The following is a 19,560-nucleotide window of genomic DNA, read 5'->3' on the forward strand; positions in this document are numbered from 1 at the left end:
GCGCCCAGTGAATCCGAAACCACACGCGATTCACCACCTTCACCTCAACGACAATAGGGTTGGTCGAAACTACACGCACCCTAGTGAATCCAAAACTACCTTCGATTCACTACCCTAAGTCAACAATAATGGGAATGTCCGAAACCACACGCGACATCGTGAATCCGAAACCACACGTGATTCACTAGTGAAGTCGAAACTACATGCGAATCACTACCCAACTCATCTCAACAGCAACAACGGGGTTGACCTACTTGTCAATGTGAATCCGTATCGCCCGAGATTCACTACCCCAAGGGTGGTAACCCAAAACGCACAAACGTGCCACGTAGACCCAAAAATCATTGAGTCCATCATCTCACACACATGTAAAGTGAACCCGAACGCCCGAGGATCACTCTACCCCACCCGCACACATCCTATGCATACATACGCATATAATATATTTACACTCACCTTATCGCCTTGATGAATGCAACCGAATAATCCGAAACACGTCAATGGAAAGTACCTATTCCATTATCACATAACAAAAAACACAATTAGGGTGGATTACAAACCAACTCAAATTGACACTTAGTGCAATTCCGACCCAATTGCACTTCCAAGCACAAACCGCGCCCAAACTAACCAATAATCACTAACACAAGTGAAAATAGTCCTGATACACCAATTAAACCAAATCATAAGTGTTAAACACTTATCTTACCCAATTTGACACATAAATCTTAATTTTAACCCATTTCAAAATTAGTCAACCAAATACACCCAAATGGGTTTCAATACTTCCATAATCACTAAATCGAGTGATTAAACCCAAATTGCAAGTCTTAAACATGGTTAAATCATCAACCAACCCAAAATCCACCAACAACAATATAAAACCCAATTACTAGCATCAATAAACTCACTTCATGAGTTTAAATGTGTTTCTCAACAAATCAAGTTCAAACCCTAACTTTGAATATCAAATCAAATAATGAAATTCGGAGTTAGAACTTATCACAACAACCAAAACGTAGCTGTGAACGAGATGAACAGCTTTAACACTTGCACCTTGAAGAGATTTCACCTCCTTCTTCTCCAATCCAAGCTTTATCTCTCTAAAAATAGAGCTTTCTCACTCTAGAAAGATGAGAGGATTGTGTGGGTGAGGATAAGGTTAAAATGAGCTCTAATCTGCCATTTTGTGTCTTAAAACCCGTCCCTAAATGAAAGGACCAATTTTCCCCTCATTTAACTCTTCAAAGTTACAAACAACACCCACTCAGGACTAAAAGTGGTGCTCCTAGCACAAAAGTGGCACTCCTAGAGCCTTTTAGCTCACACTAGAAATTAAAAGCATCCGGGCTTGAATTACGATCGTCTAGGCTTTTGATTCGTCTCAATCCGAGTTCGTATGAGGAAGTTATGACCAAATTGGTGAAAGTGCGCATAACCTCTCTTTACACGCTCTATTCTCCACGTTTCCAACACCCGACACCTCAAACATTATATTATTAATAAAATAATATACTTCATCATTTAAACACCTCTCTAAACATTCGCGCTACGAAAAATGGGGTATTACATCTTTAACTTTGTCATTTTCCCTTATTGGATGACTGCAATTAGATGTCAAAAACATCTGAAAAGACATGCATTACCCATTTTATCTTGGATGTATTCTTTGAGGTTCACCTTGGCTTAAAAGAGGAAAGTCACATGTACTAGAGATGTGTCATTGATTTCTCTTTAAGGCAAATGCAGAATTTTGATCCCATGACAACCACAAGCTTCCAAACTTCAAGTCACAAGTCTTCAAACCTTTTGTCAACATTTGTTTTGAAAGTATATGCACTCATTGGCTACTTGCAACCTTCCAAATTAGACTAACTTGGTTTTACATGAAGACTTTTGGGAGTTTACACTAAACTCTTATTAAGCATGTAATCAATGCTTAATGGTTAATCAAGTGAAGAGCATCTTTTTAATTGGCACTTAATGACCATCTTTAAGTATTTCATTTTTAATTTAGATTTAAAAAGATACCATTTGAAAAAGAACTTTTAGCCATACATGTGTGTTTAACATTAATCATAAGCTAAAAGTGTCATTAAGGCGTTATTAAGTGTGATTAACCAAGATTAGTGTTTTAGTAACCAAAACCCATTTGAATATGAAGGTGGAAACTATTCTAAGCAGGTTTAAATAAGTTTTGTAAATTATAGATGCCCCAAAGTAGTCAAACATTTTCCGATCAAAAATCCGGACATGAGAAACTGCGATTGACCCACGGCTGACCTTGGAGTCGACTGTGTACCTTGTTTCGTGATACCAAGGTACAAGGCATCCCACGCTCAGACATGCGGTCGACCGTGGATCCGTGCTCCTTCAGTATTTTTTAAATGACTCTTTTGACTTAACGGTTTTGTGTATTGATCGTTTGCTAGAGATTGTGTAAGCTTGTGAACTTGTGTTGTCCTATACGTTGTTTAAGCACACACGAGTTGGTGTCATCATCAAAATAAAGTGGTTAACATTTGAATATTATTATTGATCACTAACCAACAATATGTATATATATAAATAGAAGATTAGAATATTAGAAGTTACTCTGTAAATCATATTAGATTGTAGGATCAAGAGGGAAGAACATGTTGGGAGAAGTGGAGGAGCATTTTTAGCCACAAATATAGGGAAGTGAATGTATGAGACATTGTTGAGAACAATATATTAAAATTAAAGATAGATGATTTGCGTGGTCCAAAATGCTTCCATCACTTCCCTCAACATGTTAATATTATATTATGAGGTGATCCATACACACCATTTTTTGATTCATCTGCATCAAATTTACTAGTATACCTTTAATTATACTTAAAATAAATATAAATTCAATTCTTTAAATTAATTTATAAGTATAACTGTAAATTTATGAAACAAAAATGTACATAGATCAACCGGCATCTCGCCGGTGGTTCGGCTTTACTTGATTTCCGTCGTAATAAGGTACAACTGCTCATTCTCTTGTTTCTCCAGCGTCAATCGACTTGATTCCTTCTCCGATCACTTTTACGGCATCCAGGCGGCGATTTCGTGCTCTTGATGCTCTGGATCTGGGGTTTGTTTGAGTTTTTGGAGTATGGTTTAGGGTTAGGTTCGTTGGGGATGACGGGGTTTGCTGTTGCTCTCACTTGACGGTTCATCGCAGTGCCTTTTTCTTCCTGGGTAGTTGTAGGCGGCGAGTTCCATTGGAACTCTACAGGTACTTTGGTCGATTTGGGCTTTATGGTGGAGATAGTGGGTTCCTTGCAGGTTTGCGGTTGTATGTGTTTATTGTTGAAATCCGGCGGATTATGGTGGCCGGACCGCTGCCTGCGGCTACCGAGGGCGGTCGGTGGCTGCTGTCGGCCTTGGGTGGTGGGTAGCAGTTGCCGCTAGGGATGGCAATGGATCGGATATGGATCGGGTGATGCCGTATCCATATCCATATCCATTTAATTTTTGTTCATCCATATCCATATCCATATCCAATTAGTTTCAAGTCATCCATCCATATCCATATCCAGTGGATTAAGCGGGTTAATGGATATCCAATGGATATTAAAACTTTGTTATAATATTTTCTTATATGTGACTAAGACAAAAACGTAGTATAGCAATAATGAATATAACATGAAATCAGTAAGTTTATTTTGTTGGATATACGTGTTTTATTGTAATATATTATAGTTATTTCATTAGAGGATTGAAAGTATAATATAAATCTAATGGTAAATGAACTTGTAATAATAAATATGTAAGCATAAATCTATATTTATGCATTTGTAAACGTATTTCGGGTGGTAATGGATATATCCATGGATGAAACTTTTCATCCATGTCCATATCCATATCCATTTAGGTTCATCCATATCCGTATCCATATCCATTTAGGTTCATCCATATCCATCACAAAGCGGGTGGATCGGGTGGATATCCACCGGATCGGGTGTCCATTGCCATCCCTAGTTGCCGCCGGTTTCTTGGTAGTTGCGGGTGGCTGCTGGCGCTGTTTGGTGGCTGCTTGGGTTCGGGGGTTTGTAAATGTCCTTAGAAAATTTGGCGGAGATGACTGGTCCCTATATGGTTTGATTCTGCATTTAGTGCTGTTTTGTTGCTGATGGTTTGGTTCATTCATTCCATTTTCCCGTCGTTGGGTCTTTAGTGGGCTTGATGTTGTTGCCGGCGTTGTTGACTTAGTTGACTTCGGCAAATAGGCCTCGGGTTAGGTGTTCTTGGGTTGCCCGGTGAATGGTTTGGATTGGCGGTTTCTGAGGAGTGATGATGCGGGGTTGGATGCGGGTTCGTTCGGGTTTATGTGTATGTTTTAGGCTTAGGTTTGGTGATTATTATTTGTTTGTCATTTCTAATGAAATTTCATTATTGCTCGTTCTGTAGTAGTCGTTCATATTGTTTAGAACGAACAGAATGAGACTCAATGAGTTTTGGTCGTCTGTGACCAAGTACTCCCATAGATCGTTATGATCTACTCAATGTTGCTTCACCGGAACTTCGGTTCTATCATATATATATATATATATATATATATATATATATATATATATATATATATATATATATATATATATATATATATATATATGGGGCAGGTTCAATGGGGAAGTAACCAATCGGGGGGAAGCAAAAATTTTTTTTTTTTCAATTTTTTTGAAATTTTTTTTTTCCTGCATCAAGATCACACGAAAATATGAACATTTAGAAGAGACACTTCGTGATGAATGTTATTATTTAGGCGAAAAATGATCGACAAAAATAACATTCAAGATAATATTGTTCGTGAAGAATATGAACGTTTTTTTTTCATGTTTTGCGAAGTAAAATTTAGCCCGATTTAGAGTTTAGGGTTTAGGGTTTAGGGTTTAGGGTTTAGTGTTTTGGGTTTATTCCATAAACCCAAAACACCAAACCCTAAACCCTAAACTCTAAACCGTTCGTGTTAAAAAAACTCAATCTAAATCCTAAATCTAAACCCTAAATTTCTAAACCCTAATATCTAAACCCTATAAACACTAATATTTAAACCCTAATATCTAAACCCCAATAGCTAAAACCTCAAAATACGCTCGAAAAACACGATAATTGTTATATATTACTTCTTCGAGTGTTTTCCCGCCAAAATAAAAACATTTATCACAAAGTGTCTCTACTAAATGTTCATATTTTCATCTCATCTATAATGTTCGTGAACAAAGTTTTTTCAAAAAACGAAAAAAAAAGTTTTTGCTACCCACCGCTTCCCCCCGAATGGTTACTTCCAGGGGCGGTTTTTAATGGGGACAGGCGGGGGCAGCCGCCCCCAGTGGATTTGCAATTTTCAGTGTAAAATTTTTGGATTTTTCGACTTTGCCCCAGTGGATTTTTTTTTTGCCCCAAAACCTTTAAATTTTGCCCAAAACCTTTAAATTTTGCCCAAAAATCTCCAAATTTTACCCAAAAATCTCCAAATTTTACCCCAAAACCTTCAAATTTTGTCCACAAATGTTAAAATTTTGTCCCAAAACCTCTTTAATTTGCTTAAAAACCTCCATTTTTTGCCCCAAAATCTCCATATTTTGCCCAAAAAATTGTCACGGTTTTTAATTTTTTTTTGCCCCCGGTGACTTGGAATCCTGGTACCGCCACTGGTTACTTCCCTCTTGATCCTACCACTATATATATATATATATATATATATATATATATATATATATATATATATATATATATATATATATATATATTTTTACCAAAAAAAAAAAGTGGTATATGAGTAAGAGCATATCATATCATACTCTATATCATATTAATATTGATATTAATATTAAATATAAATAAGTAGGAGTATTAAATTTATTAAATAATCTTAATTATCCAGCATCAAAAACCTTCCTCCCACTTTAATGTAACATCCATATCATAAACTCATAATTAAAACTCTCAAACTCTTAATAAGACCAAATTTAAAAATCGTGTTGGGGTTTAGTAAAATGTTTACAAAAGCAATATGGCAACCAAAAGTAATTATGTCATCGATCTCCGATAGCTTCACCCCAACAACTCCCACAAGTTAGTAAGCAAGCCGCTAAAACAAAACAACAAAACCAGCGCGCCATTTGTCGGTGGCCCATTACTCCGTATAATATTATCATTTCATCTTCCATTACAAAAACACAAACACAAACATTGTCCCTCACTTCACTTCACTGTAGATCTTCAGATCCATTTCACTTCAGGTTTGTCAAATCCATTACTTATAGTAATTCTTCAAAACCCCTATTTATAACATGTTACATTGTTAATTTATATTCCATCAGTTACTTATGTAACTTTAATTTGTTTATTTATATTTATGGTTAGATCAGAGGTTAATTATGGAAAAGAAACAGAAATCTGGGGGATTGATGGGATGGTTTATTGTGTTGATAGTAGTTGGAGCAATTGCGTTAGCATTAGGGTTTACATTAAAGAATAAATTTCATCATGGTGGTGGTGATGATGATATTCTTCCTGTTCCTGGCCCACCGGGAGCTGTTACAAAAAAATATGGTGATGCTCTCAAGATTGCTCTGCAGTTTTTTGATATTCAAAAATGTAAGCTCAATCAATTACTGGAATTGTATGCTATATTGATATGTATAGAATCAGGAACAAATAAAAATAAGAATCTAAATCTAAATACTCTGTATGAATATAACCGGTAATAATTATTGGTGATGATCCTTACACCGCCAAGTTTATGCGTACACCACTAAATAGGCTTTAAGGTGTTATATTATACAGTATCATGTTTGGTGGTGTATGGATAAAATTAGTGGTGTAAGGATTACCGCCCATAATTACATTATTAATAGGAAAATGGTTCCTAGTGACCTAAGGGCACAAGTTAACAGTTACTCCGTATTAAATATATTCAAGTTGTTAATTTATAACACAATCTCATTAATTATGTTATTTGAATATTAATTACGGTTCAAATTATATATGAAAAGTTAAGATTCATTAGATGTTGTTAAATTGTGTATCATTTCCCTACCTAATATAAACACATAATTTCGGATGCATTGTATCTAAATTTAATATGTACATCTGAAATGATTGTTTCAGATTACCTTTTACCGGTTTTATTTATATTATTGATATTGATATAATGTACTTATCGAGTATTGAATCTTTATACTTGTGGCATTGCTAGATCAGTGGTTTTTTTGTTTGTTATGTACTCTGTAGTTTTTCACACATTTTCTAAATTTAATTCACTAAGGGTAGATAAGTTGGTTGATTTTATTGACTTCCATAATGCTATTATTATTGGATATGGTAATACATAAAAGTTTAATTGAATTGCAGGGACAGATCTATTATGTGCATTAGTGTGCATACGATTAAATACAATCATGTTAACGTTGAATACAATCATTGAGTCGACTGCAATCGTGTTAACGATTAAATACAATCATGTTAAATACAATCATGTTACGATTAAATGACGGCTCTATTGAGTCGACTGCAATCGTCGATTTGTTGGCGACTTGACTGACTCTTACAACCTAAATTAAATTCCAGGTAGGATTTAAAACCCATGGAAATTTGATTCTACCATTTTCATGGCGTCTATTATTATTATTTTTTATATAAAAAAAAAACCTTTTTCCTACTTAAAGGCCGGAGGTCCTCTCGGAAGCAATCTCTTTATCCGTCGAATAAAGAGAGGGATGACTTTCTCTACTCTTGAGAGTGTTTCACTCTGGGTGGAAAAATACTTGTCTTTATTCTCGGATAGGGGAAAGATTGTCTACATATTACCTCCCCATACACCACTCATGTGGTATTGGGTTTTGTTGTTGTTGTTGTTGTTGTTAACGTTGAATAAATGTTTACGTATTTTGAATTGTGAAGAGTTACCTTACCTTTGACTCCTAAAAGTCAAAGTACACTCTATATTTGTAAAATACTTATATGTTAAGTTGTTCCACGAGACACCATTGCCACTTCATCTCTAATAATCATGGAATGACTAATACATGTTGTCTACATGACTACATATAATAACTTTTTGAAATCTTATGAATTTTATTCATGAAAAGACTATTTCGCTGCACTTATTAATCAGATTTGTTTTTTCGTAATATAGCTGGTAAGTTGGTAGATAATGCGATATCATGGAGGGGGGATTCGGCCCTACAAGATGGGAAGGATGCCGGTTTGGATCTATCTAAAGGAATGTATGATGCCGGAGATCATATGAAGTTTGGATTTCCGATGGCGTACACAGCCACCGTGCTTTCGTGGGCTATACTTGAATACGGTGATCAAATGAACGCAGCTGGTCAATTGCAGTCAGCGAAAGACTCACTTAAATGGATCACTGACTACTTTGTCAATGCTCATCCTGAACCTAATGTTCTCTACATCCAGGTAACTCTAATCTATACCTTTTTTCAACACTCCATATAATTGTGTAATAACGTTGTTGATTAGATAATATAATTTTCTAATCATACTTGACCAACATTGGTAAATTAGGACAAAAAAGTATTTTGGGTCAAATATCCATTCCAGCTCACATAAAACTGTTTTGACCAACTACCCAACTGGCCCATTTCGGAACCTCTACTGATTATCCATGTCACGTAATCTTTTATGCTATTTTTACTCCTATATCACTGTTATGTATAGGTGACCTTTATTGACCTAACATACTTAATTATAAGCCGCTTCAGGTTATGTTTGATGCAAGGTTGCAAAAATCTCTACTCGGGAAGTACTCGGTCATGACATTTTAGGGAGTACTCGGCAACTCGGGGAGTACTCAGATGTTGACCAAGTTTGACCTTGACCAATTTTTTTAGTAATCCCGACTTTTGACTGAGTTTAGATCGAGTAATCGCCCGAGTACTCCCCGAGTTGCAAAAATCGAGTACTCGCCAAGTAACTCCGAGTTCTGCAACACTGGTTTGATGTCTAATCGGTCAGATGCGTAAATTCATAAACTTTATAGCAAGCTAGTTAGATCACTAAATTAATACAATTATATTGGTATGATATCGTGTTTTCCAAATGTAAGTTATGTAATTTGAAAGTTATTTTTTTGACTCAGGTGGGTGATCCAGAGCTCGACCACAAATGTTGGGATAGACCCGAAGTTATGACCGAAAAAAGACCGCTGATACAGATAAATTCGTCGACCCCGGGAACCGAAGTTGCAGCTGAAACTGCAGCTGCAATGGCTTCTGCATCACTGGTGTTCAAGTCTGATTCGACGTATTCAAGCTTGCTTCTTAAACATGCTAAAGAGTTGTTTAAATTTGCGGATGAACACAGAGGATCGTACAGTGAGAACATCCCTGAAGTTCAGACGTATTACAATTCAACGGGTTATGGTGATGAGCTTTTGTGGGCGGCTAGCTGGCTTTATCATGCGACAAAAGATAACACGTATCTTGATTATGTAACTGGCAATGATGGTGAAACGTTTGCTAATTGGGGAAGTCCTACTTGGTTCAGTTGGGATGATAAGCGTCCTGGGACCCAGGTAAAGTTGGCTAAAAATTCCACATTTGATACAAAGGTCAATTAGCTACGGCTTAAACTGGCAGAATATGGGTTCTGTCGAAACGTGTTTGGGTCTAAAAGGTCAATTTTAAAAGTGGGTCTAACGGGTCAAACCAACAGTTTGGGTAAAATGTTAACTTTTGGTTTACTTTTCATCTTTTGTAGAAATCAAAATATTATGAGTAACAAATAGTCTTATTGATTTCAATGGATAACTTCATCTATACTATTATTATTTATAAACAAAGAGATTATATGATTATATCAACCAATATATCTTATTTTTTTATTCAAGAGGTATTAGTTTTTATGCAATGATTATGAGAATACAAAGAATATTAAATTTTCCTTCTCCAGAGTAAACTGTTAGAAGTGTTATCTTCACCTGTCGAAATCATGTTTAATTTTGGGTTCATTTTCTTTGAAATTTTTCGTGGGTTTTTTATAAAGTTTTATTTTTAATAACTAGTTAAATTAAAACCTGTGTACCCTGTGTACTCCATTTTGACCCATAAATGAAGTTATTTATACAACAAGTTATTTTTATGTTTCTGAAGTGGGAAATTGACCCATTTGGACGTGTTCAACAGTCCAGCTGACCCATTTCTTACGCATTTAAACCTGTGTACTCCATTTTGACCCATAAATAAAGTCTTTTTCGCCAAATTGACCCAAATAGTTACACAAACTGGTATGGCCATCTTATTATTGCATTTGGTGCTAAACTTTTCTAATTGGATAATTGCTGAACGCCAAATCATGAAAAGGAAACACGTAAATTGTGCAGGTTCTTTTGTCGAGGGTAAGTTTTTTTGACTCAAAAGTTGCTACAAATGTTAACCTCAAGAAGTACAAAAAGACTGCTGAAGCTGTTATGTGTGGCCTTCTGCCAAAATCCCCTACAGCAACAAAAAGCAGAACAAAAAGTACACATTTTTTTTATTTAAAGCGTCAGATATTTATTTCTACTTGAATCTCGTCATATCTCATTTTTCGCATGTCAACAACACAGGTGGTCTTATATGGATCAGTGACTGGAATGCTTTACAGCATCCTATGGCTTCTGCTTTTTTAGCTGTCGTATACAGTGATTACATGATTACATCTCGGAATCAAAAAATTCAGTGTGATGCTAACTCTTTCTCAGCATCAGATCTTCGTAAATTTGCCTTGTCACAGGTATGTAAAATGGGCATGGTTAAAAGGGTTTTTGATCAATTGACCCAACAACCATTTTTCCAGCTTTTTAGTTTCATTAGATTATTGGCAAAACAGGTGGTTCTAGCAGGTTGTTTAATAGGTCAAAACATTTAACTATTTAGTGCTGGGGCCGGGGGCGAACTGATCTGTCAAACACTTTTTTGCCCATTTCTTTTGTTTTATACTGTAGATGATAAATTATTCAATATTTTTTTTATGGAAAACTATTTTGCTATAATAATAATCTTTTTTTTTTTATTATTCAAGGATTTTTCCAATGACAACCCTTAGGGTTGATGTTAAGGTTCAAAAAACACTTGTACTTTTTAATAACTGCCATGTACAAGTCAAAGTTAACCACTTTGTTTTAAGTTGAAATGCCTTCTATATCTGATACAGTCTTTTTAATTTGCATTAGGCTAACTACGTGTTGGGCGACAATCCAATGAAGATGAGTTATCTTGTTGGATATGGCGACAAGTATTCACAATTTGTGCACCATAGAGGAGCCTCAATACCTACGGATGCAACCACAAATTGCTCTGATGGTTGGCAGTGGCTTGATTCGGATCAACCTAATCCTAATATTGCAACTGGTGCACTCGTGGGTGGGCCCTTCTTGAACGAATCATATGTAGATTCACGTAACAACTCAATGCAAACCGAACCTAGTACTTATAACAGTGCAGCCATAGTTGGACTCCTCTCCGGTTTGGTTACTACATCATCAGTAGTCGCATCTTTCACATGATTATCTGTATTATATTAATAGTGTGTACGAGTATCATTTGTGTAGGCTTAGCGAAATCCACGTCGGAAATATATAACTTAAGTGATGAGCGTAGATATTTTTAGCTGCCTTGCTTATTACTGTATCAAATTGTTTTTTAGGTGAAATTATTCACTCTAGTATGAAATTATTTTCTTGTAAAACTTTGTGTTGGAAGTCCTGTGTGGATGCTTTTCTTTGTTATGCACTATTTCTAGGGCTCGTCAATTCGGTTTTCGATTTTTTTTCCATTTATTCGATTCAGTTTGTTTGGTTTTGAAAGCTTTGGAGGCAAAGCCGAAAACTGAAATCGAAACTAAATTCCTTTTCAAAACTGAAACCGAACCGATCTAAAAACTGAATTCGAATTCGGGTTCAGTTTTGGTTAAAAGTAAAAGACCCAAAAAATCATAATTTAACCAAACTAATCATAAGAAATTGATTTTAAGTTCGAACTTTGATTCTAAAATCGATTTTTCATCTATACGTATTAGTAATTTAATATTGGAGTCTATTATTAGTTGGATTCGGCTTTCAGTTAAACCTAATTCGGAGAAGTAGATCCGAAAATTCACCTAAAACCCGAATTCAAAAACCGAAACCGAACCGAAAACCAAATTCAAATTCGGTGTGATTATTTTCGGTTTTCATTAGTTTCGGTTTTCGGGATAATCGGTTTGAAACTGAACATTGAACACCCCTAACTATTTCACTTTGAGAAAGTGCAGTGCCATCTAGTTTAGTTGCGGTTTTGGTGCAACATAAAGAGGCTTGGATGAAAAACAAAGGACAACAAACATACGATAACAATGCACAATACTGCCGATGAATCTATAATGCATTTCTATAGTCAAATGCAGAATGGGTCTGTTGGTAGTTTCTTCTTTGAACTCACACATAAATCATGTTGCAGATCACACTCAACCAGTGACTTTTTCATCTATATAATCTCTCGAAATCCACACTGTTAGCACAATAAATCCAACCATGTCTTACTCCCAATTTCTAGCATTACTTCTACTAATCATCACACACCTTCCATTCCATACCCTGACCCAACCCATTTTGCCACTTACTCCCACAATTGCAGAATGTGGCCCTCGTATTCTTCCACTAGCCGCTTGTGCGCCATTTGTTCAAGGTGTATCCTCAACACCGACACAATCATGTTGTGACAGCTTGAACCACGTCAATAACCAGCAACCCCGTTGCCTTTGCCTCTTGCTCAATAACTCGGTTTTCAGCTCTAGCTTTCCTATCAACTCAACGCTTGCTATGCAACTTCCACTTATTTGTAGTGTCCATTTCGATATTGCCTCTTGTACAGGTTTCGTTAGTTTACTCGACACAAAATTAATCATTTGCTTGTTATTTATATTTTTTTGACGCCCCGACTTTTTTGGTTTTATGAAGGTTCGCCGTTACCATCCATTTCACCTACACCACAAGTTTCTCTAGGATCGACTGCTAATTCTACTGTTGCTTGTAAGCAACTACTAAAAACTTAAACATAAATTTAAATTCTTAAACTTAAAAGGTAATAAAGCTGTATAATGTTAACTTTATCGTATGTTGTTCTATGACTGTGATAGCTTCCCCTGTGACAACGAGTATTCCAAGATCTGGCTTGATAGGACTAGGATCTCGCCGGAACTATGCCATGAAGTTAAATGGATCATTGCAGATGTCGATAACCATGGTTCTGGCTATATTGATTTGTATATAGGCTTGCACACCGTATGGAACACTTCTTATGTATGGCTTGATTAGAGTTTTCTAGTTGCTAGAATTATAAGATATGTAATTTAATAAACAACAACGATTATATGTAACAAAATGCTAGGTGTACTATTTTGGTGATTACTTGGAATTTGTTTCAATCAACTGCATATGTTCTTTGATCTTATTAGCACTAAGACCACAGATAACGCGGCGGCTTCTTCCCCACCGCCTCCCATGTGGCACTACAAACGCAGGAAATGAGCATTTGTGGACGTATGTCCCGGGGCGTTTGTCTCGGAATCATGCAGAGGATGGGGGCGGCAAGAGTACGTGGCAACACATGATTGGACCAAAAACTTGAAACGTTGGGGTATCCTTTTGGGGGTTGGGGGGTGGGGGGAGGAGGGAGCGTGGTGTTTAATTTCATATATATAAAAAAAATATTTTATTTATTATTACTCTATATATATCACATATTTAACATACAACACAAATAAAATCTAATTAATACAACAACAAAAAAATCAAAAAAAAAAAAAAAAAATGTCACGTCATTATAATTCTTTGACAAAAGCCCCTCATAACAACTCCCCCCTTTCCCTGCCATGGTCCAGTCACCAAGGTTGAAAAAGACGCGAGACGGGGCCGTAACGGTAGCGACCTCAAAACGTCGCAATAGAAAAAACGGAGCCGAGACGGAGTCGAAACGGATGTTGACTAATGTTGACTTTTATATATATAAGTATATATTTACACATATTTCAGAGCTAAAAAGCCTTCGTTGACAAGTTTGTACCTATAATTGCTATTAGCGTTAATATAATACAAAATAGAATACTAAACTAAGTCAATTTTGATTGATTTGACCGACTTATGATCGATTTTAACAGAATTTCTGACTTTTGACCGGCGTTGACCCAATTATTCCTGAATTATATATATATATATATATATATATATATATATATATATATATATATATATATATATATATATATATATACTAGGTTTTAGAGCCCGTGCGTTGCACGGGTGACTAAAATAACCGTGCAGAATTAATTGAGTTTATCAAACAATTATTGTTCTGACCTATAGATAGAAATGTGTCATAAAATGATATTTTAGATTTTTGAGTCCGTTTGTTGCATAGTTGTTAAATAAAACCATTAAAACTTACTTGATTCTCTAAATAATATGGTAGATTTTTGAGCACGTGTGTTTCGTTCCTTCTTCAATACGTTTTGAATTTCTATCATATCATTACTTATGAGCCTGTGTTGGATGGATGTTGTAATTTTGTGTTTTCGCATTATTGAGTTTTGAGTCTGTGCATTGCGTTACTGTTAATGAACAGAAAAAAATATATGTGTAATAGTATCGAATAATTATGGTATTTAAATAACATTGATCGAATTTTAAAAACATGATGATCAACATTCAATAAATACATTTATAATGGTAAAAATTAGGTGTTGATGCTTAAACATCCTTATCAAGTATTTTTAAGTGAGACTAATTGCTTCCATTGATTTATTTGCATCCATGCAAAATTGTATTTATATGAAGAAAAAAAATGAACATGTTTCAACGACTTGCCACATTTGATCTCAACTGTAATTTGTTAAAATTGTGACTGTATAGAGATGATTTTTTGGGTAAAATAATAATGGGAATTCAAAGCCTTAAAAATAGGAGATGTAAAATTCCATATATACCTAGGTTCTTATTGTTTGGAGTAATATTATAATTTATATAATATAATCTAAATATATAAATCTATCTATCTATAGTTTCTATTATATTGCTAAAATGATGATGTCATTATTAGGCTAATTCCTTTGTTAAAAAAAAATCAAAAAGAAAAAAAAAAAATCTAAGCATGGTGGGTGATGTCATTAATCTAAATAATTTTGAATTAAAATTAAATCTTATTAATTAATTATTATTATTAAATCTTATTAATAATTATTTTAATTATTAAAATTAAATAGTTAAATTATTTTAATTAATTATTTTGAATTGAGTACGAGAAGGTATAAAAGTTAGGCAGAATGAAACCAATTCTGCATTTATATTTTGATTTACACTTTTAAATAAAATGACAACCAATATTATCTCTTATGATCGGATGTGGATTGTTAAATATGCATTTTAGATGTTTGATGAAATGTTCAGCTGACGAGTTTCTTAGTTGAATTATGTGGTTCCACGAGTTATAAAACTAAATAACTTTAGGATTTACGTTCACTTAATACCTATCATTAAACTGTTTAATTAATTAATAATTAAATTAAACAATTAAAAAAATTATAAACACGGAGTCTTAATAAACACGGTGCAGTCAATTACTTTCAAAATTAGGGTTAACAAAATTCCTCTTCAAACCATCAAACCGTGCTTCTCTAGCCCATGTCCTGCGATGTTTTTACTATCAGGTATGTTCAGTTCATCTGCTTCAATTTTAAGCTGTTTTTTGGTGTTGATTGAGTCGAAACGTCATGATTTGGTAGGAGGTCGTTGTTCATATATTATTCTGATTTCTGAGGTTTTGTTAAATGTTAGCTTTAGTTGTTTATGTTATAATTAAATTCTCACTTCCATATGTTTTTACACTAATATTATGATACTATTCATGATTTTCAGGCGATGAAGGTCGTGAATAAGTTTTGCAGCGTATTTTTTGTCGTGCTGTACGTTATGGATCTGAAGTACTGAAGGCGTTAGGTTTATTCAACGGGTAGCTTATATAGTTCTACTTTCACGATAATTCTATGATTTATGAGTTTATGATCTGTGATAAGTCTTTCACTATAATTATATGATGTATGAGTTTATGATCAGTTATAATTCTTATATAGTATTTTGACCATTATACTGTGATAAATCTTATATATTCTTGCTCATACTCTTATTTAATATCATTGTTATTAATGGATTTAACTTTTAGTGTTATAAACTACTGCTGTAATTAGTTTTATAATAAGAGGGATAATTTGATATTTACATGTCATCTTTTACTGTATGTAAGCTCAAGTGAGTGTTTCGTAATTATGTTTATGCTCTTTTTTCGGGCTCGATTTGTGTGATTTTGTTTTCTTATAATGCAGTTTGTTAGGGTTGCAGAAACTTGAAACTATGATGTTACGTTGATATTTGGTTTTGCAGCAACTTTGCTGGCTGAGAATGGGAAGTTTCTGCCTTCTGAACAAAACTCGGATTCCAGGAGTCTATCCAATTGACATTTTCAAAATGACCTTCGGTAATGGTGTTTCGATTCGTTTTTGACTCGATTTTTGGTACGGTAATTCGACTCTCTCTTCTAGTTTCAACAGACTCTTTCACTTAGATTCTGATCCGAATGGAACTATAGTGAGCAAAGTCGATAATGGTAATTGGCGTTTTATTTGGACTAGGGATATTGTAGGCGGACGAAATGAACAATACCTTAATAATCTAGTCGAAAAGTTGGGACGTCCTGTTCTGCATGATAGGCCTGATTCGTGGGTTTGCAATCTTAGTAAAGACGGGTCGTATACGGTAAAAGATGCTAGGGAGTACATTGACCGACGGTATCTTTCTTCGTCTCAAGTCAAAACGGTATGGTTCAAATTTTTCCCGCGTAAAGTTAATGTTTTTTATGGCGTTTTCGTTTATATTGTATTCCCGTTCGTTGGAACCTATCCGCGAAAGGAATAGATATTGATTCTATTGTATGTTCGGTTTGTAATAATGGAGTTGAAACCCGGGATCATTTGTTTTTTGATTGCGATGTGGCTCGTGCTTTATGGCATAGAATCCAGATTTGGCTCGGTTGCGGTATGCCTCAAGTTTCTTCTTGGGATTCGTTTGTGGTTTGGTTAGAGGGCGTTCGATTATCGATCTCTTCAAAGAATCGGATCATTGCGGTCGTGGTTACTTCTTTGTGGGTCTTATGGCGTTTCAGGAACGGTGTTGTTTTTCACGATTCTTTTTGTTCTAAAAGTAGTTTATTCGATGTTTTTAGGCTTTTTTTCATTTCGTTGGTTTAAAAATATAGGCCATTTAGTTTCTAACTGGAACTTATGGTTGTCTATGCCCTTGTAATTTCCCTTAGCGTCTTGCTAGGGATCGTTTTATTTTTTTAATATATTCTTTGGCCGTTAAAAAAAAAAAAAAGAAGTAAATATAAATACGGTAACGAAATCAAACCTTCCTTATTTGATTTATTTCTGAATCCATCTACATAATATTATCTAGTCTATAGTTCTATATTATTTTCTATAATACGGAGTAATAAAAAGGTTTTTGGGAATTATGATCACCTTCTTATTCTTAGACGCATGTTACGATACTCGATCAAATATTAATTCCGGCTTGTTTTCTTGTCCATATTTATATGGAGCAAAAACGAAACCTGGCAACCCTATAATTTAGTAATGGATTATGGAAAGTGATTTAATATTTAATTATGTTTAATTTAATTTTGACCAAATCTTTTTAAGATCTATTCAATTATTTAATAAATTTAATAATAAAACGACACATATGATTCTCTATTTAGTATTGATTGATAGAATGACATGTAGGATTTATTTAATTCAGATTAATTAGAAATTGACACGTGAGATTAAAGGAATGTGCTATATATATATATATATATATATATATATATATATATATATATATATATATATATATATATATATATATATATATATATATATTATGAGATTAATATTTACATGTATAAATGTTTCCAACATGTTAAGCAATCAAACTTGTTCAGACTTGATTAGTTGAAACGGATTTTATGTAAACGTTTGACCACCCAGTTTATCCGATGATTCACGAACGTTATAATTTGTATATGACATGATAATATATATATGGACATATAGATATGTTTAACATGATGAAATGATAATTAAGTATCTCATTATGTATATTAACAACAAACTATATACATAAAACAAGACTATTAACTTAAGGATTTCGAAACGATATTTATATGTAACGATTATCGTTGTAACGACGTCATACATACATATATATATATATATACATATATATATATATATATATACATATATATATATATATACATATATATATATATATATATATATATATATATATATATATATATATATATCGTATTAAGATATATTAATACACTATGTTATCATGATAATATAACAATTTAACACCTCATTAGATATAATAACAATGGATTAATTGCATTAAACGAGATCGTTAACTTAAAGGTTTCAAAACAACGCATGCATGTAACGACTAACGATGATTTAACGAATCGATTAAAATGTATATATATGTAGTGTGTTAAGATGTATTAATACACTTTTGAAAGACTTCAAGACATATATCAAAATACTTCTACTTAACAAAAATGGTTACAATTACATTTCCATTCGTTTTCATCAAGAATTTTACTCGTATTCGTTCGGTATTGTACCCGTACAATACCCAGCTTTTAAATGTACATACTATTGGTATATACACTTCAATGATCAGCTCTTAGCAGCCCTTAATGAGTCATCAAATATGTGAGAACCATCATTTGACAACTAGCATGAAATATCTAACAAAAATACAAACTAATGGAGCCTATATGATACATGTATTTTCACGTGAATGATGGCACACACAAACACATTCATTTTTCAATTTTCATGCATAAAACACATCCCTCTCAAGTTCTCTCTTAATGTTCTAAGTGTTCTTCATCACCTTCGTCAAAATTTACATCAAACTAGCTCATAAATCCAACCTTTAATCATCATACAAAACAACTACTCAAGAACACATCAAGAACACTTTCAAGTTTACTAGATTACTTCCAAGCTTTCAAATCCATTTCAAGTAATCATTCAAGATCAAGAAACCTTTGTTATTCACAGTAGGTTATCTTTCTAATTCAAGGTAATATTCATATTCAAACTTTGATTCGATTTCTATAACTATAACTATCTTAATTCAAGTAGTAATCTTACTTGAACTTGTTTTCGTGTCATGATTCTACTTCAAGAACTTCCAAGCCATCAAAGATCCTTTGAAGTTCAAGTTTATTTCTCATCATTTCCAGTAGGTTTACCTACTATACTTGAGGTAGTAACGATGTTCATAACATCATTCGATTCATATATATATATATATATATATATATATATATATATATATATATATATATATATATATATATATATATATATATATATATAACTATCTTATTCGAAGAATATAGCTTGTAATCACTATAACATAGTTTAGTTGATTCTAAACTTGTTCGCAAACAA

General features: G+C 33.8%; 2 protein-coding genes and 1 long non-coding RNA gene across 4 annotated transcripts; all 3 read left to right on the forward strand.

The window, feature by feature from the left end:
* Nucleotides 1-6,151: 6,151 nt before the first annotated feature.
* LOC139892793 (endoglucanase 10-like) lies at nt 6,152-11,666 on the forward strand. Of its 2 annotated transcripts, none has more exons than XM_071875920.1 (7): nt 6,152-6,257; nt 6,382-6,615; nt 8,156-8,439; nt 9,122-9,556; nt 10,364-10,502; nt 10,589-10,755; nt 11,195-11,666. In XM_071875920.1, exons 2-7 carry the CDS (start codon nt 6,396-6,398, stop codon nt 11,525-11,527), a joined length of 1,578 nt encoding a protein of 525 aa, XP_071732021.1. In that variant the 5' UTR covers nt 6,152-6,257; nt 6,382-6,395; the 3' UTR covers nt 11,528-11,666. The 2 variants fall into 2 exon arrangements, with proteins under 2 accessions (XP_071732021.1, XP_071732022.1); XM_071875921.1 differs by having other exon boundaries at nt 6,215-6,257; nt 6,387-6,615.
* An 866-nt stretch (nt 11,667-12,532) lies between these two features.
* On the forward strand, nt 12,533-13,628 carry LOC139889524 (non-specific lipid transfer protein GPI-anchored 10). The gene is made up of 4 exons (XM_071872471.1): nt 12,533-12,872; nt 12,959-13,030; nt 13,138-13,263; nt 13,456-13,628. The coding sequence occupies exons 1-4, from the start codon at nt 12,533-12,535 to the stop codon at nt 13,626-13,628; spliced, it is 711 nt and encodes a 236-aa protein (XP_071728572.1).
* A 1,984-nt stretch (nt 13,629-15,612) lies between these two features.
* LOC139892794 (uncharacterized) lies at nt 15,613-17,030 on the forward strand. Its single transcript, XR_011774238.1, has 3 exons — nt 15,613-15,702; nt 15,911-16,004; nt 16,433-17,030. It is a non-coding gene; the product is annotated as an uncharacterized lncRNA (long non-coding RNA).
* Nucleotides 17,031-19,560: the final 2,530 nt, after the last annotated feature.

The sequence above is a fragment of the Rutidosis leptorrhynchoides genome, chromosome 2, assembly GCF_046630445.1.
Source record: "Rutidosis leptorrhynchoides isolate AG116_Rl617_1_P2 chromosome 2, CSIRO_AGI_Rlap_v1, whole genome shotgun sequence".
Classification (NCBI taxonomy): domain Eukaryota; kingdom Viridiplantae; phylum Streptophyta; class Magnoliopsida; order Asterales; family Asteraceae; genus Rutidosis; species Rutidosis leptorrhynchoides.